At 37.9% G+C, this 6,143-nt stretch overlaps 1 protein-coding gene across 1 annotated transcript; it reads left to right on the plus strand.

Moving 5' to 3' along the window:
- Positions 1–529: 529 nt before the first annotated feature.
- Positions 530–2,831, plus strand: FD3 (ferredoxin 3). The gene is made up of 2 exons (XM_068481750.2): positions 530–631; positions 2,124–2,831. The coding sequence occupies exon 2, from the start codon at positions 2,132–2,134 to the stop codon at positions 2,591–2,593; it is 462 nt and encodes a 153-aa protein (XP_068337851.1). The 5' UTR covers positions 530–631; positions 2,124–2,131; the 3' UTR covers positions 2,594–2,831.
- The last annotated feature ends 3,312 nt before the right edge of the window (positions 2,832–6,143 follow it).

A 6,143-nucleotide genomic window follows, 5' to 3' on the forward strand; every position in this document is an offset into this window, starting at 1 on the left:
TCACTGGTTTTTCCTTTTGCATCTCTCTTCATTCTTTCCTTTCTTTCTATCTCTTCTTTCTTTTCTCTTTTCCCTTCCTTTCTTCCGTATTTTTCTCACCTCACTTCTTTCTTTTATTCCTCAATATTTTATAGACAAAAATCAAGACCTATCAAACCCATCATATGGATTATTTTACTACATTATGAGAATCAAAGTCATCAAGTAAACTTTAATCATCCCTCGAGGTCATTTTCAATAAGCATTCACACTGGAGTTTTAGTGGATATTTACTCCGCTTTTATAACATATACATATTTGTTACATATTACACCCATACTCTATTTTACAAACTATATATGGGACAAAGTGACAATCAAGTTTTGTTTGGGGGCAAATGAATAAAGAAAGAGAGGAGTGTGTGTGTTTGGGCCTATTGGCTGGCGGCTTTAATGGCTTTCCGAATATGCCAAAGGCCATCCCTTTCGAGTCCCGGGTTTTACAATTCACACCCTCTCAGACTCTGTCTGTATAAATAACCCTCATAAACTATGACGACTCCGCCGAATCAAAAACATCCCCACCCACCTGAGTGTTTTCGTCGACCCTCTCATCTCTCCTCACCGAACCCCCCCCCCCCCCCTCTTCACCCGTAAGCCCTCTCTCTCTCTCTCTCTCTCTCTACGTGTTTGTATTTGCATGTCGTATTGGATCTTTGGTATTTGAGATTTGATCTTATTAATGGGTGCTTGTTAATTCTTTTCAATTTGGGTTTTGTTTTTGGGGTTAAAAAATTTTGGGGTTTTGCTTTTGAGATGAATAATGATTGAAAACTAAACACAGGGTAATGAAAAGTTGAAAGCCGCAAGGGTTCAAGCACCTTTTTTTTTTTCCTTAGATCAAAGTTCGTTTCTTTTTCTTTTTAATATCATTTGTTTTGGGTTTTTAGAATATAATTTGTAATCATCAAGGTGTATGTTTTGAACTGAGAATTAGATTCTAGAACAGCCTGAGCTGCAGTTTGGAAATGATATGATTTGATTTGTGTTCTGGGTCGAATTTGGTGAAAAAATTTCGGTTTCGAAATTTTATGTTATAGATATTTTAAAATGGTTAATGATGGCAAGTGGGCGCCTACCATAATGGTGGAGAAAATGTTGCCGTTGCACCACGGCATAACATCTATCTATCCATTGACAAAAAATGGTCACTGATGGCATCTGGTTGAGAAGCAAAACCGTATATTTGCGTTTAGTTTTATTTGTAGTTGCTTATAAACTTTATTTTTTGGTGGCCTTATTGTAAATTTCACTTTTGTGTCCGTCTCCTTGCTCCTTTTGTTAACTAGATGTTGAAATAATATCACTTGCAGCAAATCATAAAGTTGGCGAATTAAAATTTGTTTCATGAGTTCCTATGAGTGCATTAGGCATGTGTTATGATCACGAAGTTGACGGTTTCTTTATATCATACGAGCTCTCGTGAGAAGGGTTCCAATTTTCAGTGCTTGGTTTGAATAGTGGGTGCATACTTTTCGTACAACTTCTAGTTTTAGAAGTAATATAGCTGTTTGAGATTTAAAGCAACAACCTTTGTATGCTAGTTTACCAAAACGGAGGCTCGAGTGAAGAGCATAGATCCATGAGCTTGCTCCTTCTCATAGTGCCCCGGACATTGATTGCCTTGCTGTCTTTCACCGGGGATGGTTTGGTGTCATCCTTTTATGGTTTTTCAGTTCAAACAAGTAATTCTGTTGACTGCAAGTATCACCCATCTTGCTCAGTCGGGGTTGTTGGAGTGATGGTCTGAAATTCAAGAGCAGATAGTGCTGTATAATGCTAATCTGTAACGCATCCAAGCTATGGGTAGTGGTATAGGTGTTGAGGGCTGCGGCTGATTAGGTGTTTGAATGGTTTAATTTGTTTCATCTTGTATATATGCATTTACTTGGTTGTTAGTCGATATTGTGTGAATTCCTTCATGTTATAATTTGGTGCTTAAATGCGGTATCCCTCATTTGATATTGTCGTTAACGCAATTTTACTTGTCATAATTGTTAATGATGATGTTTATGTTGATTCACTAGATTCTTTTCTGTGCTTGAGCTTTTACTAATCCTCTTCTCTGTTGGTGTATGAATTCAGGGCTAAGCATGTCAGCCATGGCAACCGTTCAAGTTCCCTCCCAATGCATGTTCAGACATGCGCCCCAGAAGCAGTTCACCAGTTCAATTGTGAAGCTATCTTCTCCCCTTGGATCTGTGAAGAATATCTCCAAGTCCTTTGGCTTGAAAGCATCCTCAAACTTCCGGGCATCAATGGAGGTATACAAGGTGAAGCTGATTGGGCCAGATGGTGTGGAGAATGAGTTTGAGGCGGCGGATGATTGCTACATCTTAGATGCAGCTGAGAATGCTGGAGTTGAGCTGCCATATTCCTGCAGGGCTGGGGCATGCTCTACCTGTGCAGGGAAGCTGGCATCGGGTTCAGTAGATCAGTCCGATGGTTCATTCCTCGACGACAACCAAATGAAGGAGGGTTATGTGCTGACTTGTATATCGTACCCGACTTCGGACCTTGTGATTCACACTCACAAGGAGAGTGAGCTGTATTAGGTGGTTTGCCGTCGGCATAAGTAGAATTGTGAAAGAACGTGTTATTGTCAAGTCTCTCAATCATAGACCTTCCTTTTGTTCTGTTTGTTGTGGAATCGTGTATCGCCGTTAACGTTAACGGTTGCTGTTTTATTGGTTTCTGTCTGTGGCTCTTGAGTTTTTGACACATTTGGAGATACATCAATTTAATGGTTTTATGGCATCATCAATTTAAAACATGAACAAAAGCTTTCACAGAGATAGTCACCTATTGAATTGGGGTCCCAATTATAAATGGAACAGGATCCTATCCGGATCCTCGTTGTGAGGATACTAGGAATTGGTTTATTTCATCCATTCATTAGTCATCTTGTAGTTAAAAATCATTTTGAATTTTTTATTTAAAATTTAATATAAACAGTACTTAATGAAAGTTGGCCGCACAAAGTACGACAAACGGCTAAGATGAATTGATCCTTAGGATCCTCACAAAGAAGATTGGAGAGGATCCTCATCCCAATTAAATCACCTTTAAGATCACTCGATTAATTGACCATTATTCCCACATACAACACCACCATTCATTAACGAAAATTATTTTTGTACTAGTTAGTTGTTAGGAGAGAGGGATTTTGTGGAGATTGAATCCAAATTAGAGCGTATAGACATGATTGTTTTTTACAATTAAAGCTTTCCGTAAGTAAAGCACTGTATGCAGAATTCTTCATTAATTATGTGAAAATTTCAAAAATAAATGTAAGAGTTATTTTCTATTCTGAAACTAATTAGTTATGTGACTAAATTATTTGATATTCATTAGTTAAAAAAAAAAAAAAATTGAATCTAAGAAGAGTACCAAACATGAAAGTTCGAATTAAGACTTTTAGTAAACTTGTAAACCAATCAAATTCGTTAATCCTTATGAAAATATATTTATTAATCTTTAATACTAAACTTGGATGGGATTCAAATACCGAAGTAAAAAGCCCCTTACTAAATTTCAGGCTTGTTTGGAAGTGTTTTAAAATGATTGAAATCGTTTTTGGAAAAATTGATTTTAGGTTAAAAAAGCACTTAAAGTGCTTTTTAGAATTGCTTCTTGCAGGAAGCAACAAAAATGTGCTTCTTGTAGAAAGCACTTGTAGTGCATTTTTCAAGATCCACTTAAGTTTTTACTAATAATTGGTTTTAAAAACATTTTTACCAAAATAGTTTCTTTTTTTATTTTTTATTTTAAAAACTTCTAAACGAGTCATCCATACCTAAATAATTGAACTTAGGAAAACCAATTACTAGAGCTTTGTAGGTGTTTAGAACTTGAAGCAAAAGCCCACTGGGCTTGGAACTGCAAATTTCAAATTAGATTTTGGTGGGTGCACCAGGCCCATTCTCGGTTGTAATGGCCAGGCAAGAAATGTGGGTTAAGCCATTGTACGGGGCAATGCCAACAAATAGAAAAAAGAGGTAGAAAATAGAAAATAGAAGAACTAAGGTGTTTTTTTTTCTTCTTCTTTTGTCTTGTCAAATAATAGATTTTGTTATATTAGATGTCAAATTAACCACTGAAGGAATTTGAATCCAGGCCGCCATGCAAGTACAACGTATCTCCACTATAGTAAAGGCCACTTGTGAATAACTAAGGTTGAGTTTGAAAAAAAAAAACACAATATTGTTGGCATCAACAATTTTCGAATGGTCAAAAGTCAACTCACCAATTTTTATTGACAAAATTGTTAGATAATAAGTTAGCAAAATTTCAGGACGGGCTTCACCTATCCAGGCCCCTATGTGGCTCTACCCCGTGGAAAAGTGTAAGACTGTGGTAATTTTTTTTTTTCTTTTAAACAAACGATATCATCTATAATAAGAAAATGAGAAAGTAGGTTAAGCTTTGCAATAGGCTAGCCATAATAATGTGGTTCAAATTCACCTTTGGCAAGAATCGAACCTAAGACCTCTTACTTACAAATGAAGAGAAATATCACTAGACCATAGTACTAAGAGAAATACCACTTATTTTGATTTTTTTTTTTTTTAAGAATAAACGATATTCTACATTAACTTATTTTGATCTTCCTTTCTTTTTTTGTTCTTTTTTTTAATTTTTTTTATTTTTATAATAAGCGATATTCTACATTAATTTATATTGAGAGGATAATGAGAATTTAAGTTCAGAATAGAATAAGTTAAAGAAGGCCTTAATCACCAAGATAATTCACTGCTAATGTGGAGCGTAAAATAATCCCAAAAATTCTAGAGGCCACACATGGACTTTTATTCTAAGAAGACAAGATTGCCCTCAATAAATGGGCAGGCTTCTCAGATGCTCTCATGCGTAACTCACACCCCTGGAGATCTCAGCAGCTAAATAGCTCACCTGCCCTGGGCAAAGAATTAAAGATAAGGATTAATTACCCAAATCCTATCTTTAATACATTCCCAATTGAATATTGACTCCAATCAAGTAAGTAATCCTAATTTAAATCAATTAGGGATAATTACTCCATTGTCTAAAGATATTATTTCCTATTAAATATCTTGGGAATATTTAGAGAATATCTCTCCATTAAACACTATATGGCTAGCCTTAGCCCTATAAATACCCCATATTCTACCAAATTTTCAAAGCTTTGGCAACCCTAAAAAAGCCTTAAACACTTTACTCTCTCATTGAAACTAACTTAGGCATCAGAGATCTGTTGACCTAACCCCCTCCCATCTCATGGGTGTGTAAGGCTTAGGTCTCTGATCAAAGGTGCTGATTGTTTTGCAGGTGTATTTTCGTCAAGACTGAAGATGGGGGAAATTTGAGTCGACACATTGGTGCTTTCATTGAGAGCTGATTCAAAATACTCGAAGAAGCCTCTTGCATTTGTTTCTTGAATTTTCTATTACGTTGAATTTCTCACACATCGTAACAATTAATTTTTCTTAAAAAAAAGTTTCTTGATCAATCCTTGGAGAAAGGATACAATGGTAGGAAATTCAGAAACTACAACGAACGGAACGCCGTATGTGCAAGGATTTGGACTGGAGAGTGAAGACGAGGACATAGCCCCACGACAGAGATCCTCAAGGCTCAACAGCCACTGTAAGGCCACCAGGCCATGGCACCACTGCGGAGATGCACCACCACTATTGCAGTGACCCAGCAGCCACTGTACGGCCACCAGTCCATGACACCATTTCCATTGCCGCTGCCCTTGCAGCACCGCACCCAACCAAACCCTCGGCATAAGGCCCAGGTCCATTTCCAAGCCTATGGGCAAGAAGCCCGGCCCATTGCGACATCAGGCCTTACTACACAGTAGGCCCAAAACCAAGCCCAAAACGCGGCAGCTCAGTGGGCCTAAGCTCAAGCCACCCAACCAGCAAGCCAAGATGTGGCAGTCCAGCGGCCAGGAGGGCCCACGACCATACATGCCCAAAACGAGTAGGAGCTGGCCCAACGCACCCCGTGACCCGCTCTGATGACCCGGCCCGTGGCCCAATCCATTCCAAGGCTACCTCCAGCGATCCAAATTCTGACCACAGGTCCTATGATAAATTCAGGGTTACTTGCCCCTAACTT

The sequence above is a fragment of the Pyrus communis genome, chromosome 11 (assembly GCF_041283825.1).
Source record: "Pyrus communis isolate YQ-2024b chromosome 11, ASM4128382v1, whole genome shotgun sequence".
Classification (NCBI taxonomy): domain Eukaryota; kingdom Viridiplantae; phylum Streptophyta; class Magnoliopsida; order Rosales; family Rosaceae; genus Pyrus; species Pyrus communis.

Coding starts and splice junctions, on each gene's coding strand:
- FD3 (XM_068481750.2), top strand. CDS start 2,132: ATGTCAGCCATGGCAACCGTTCAAGTTCCCTCCCAATGCATGTTCAGA.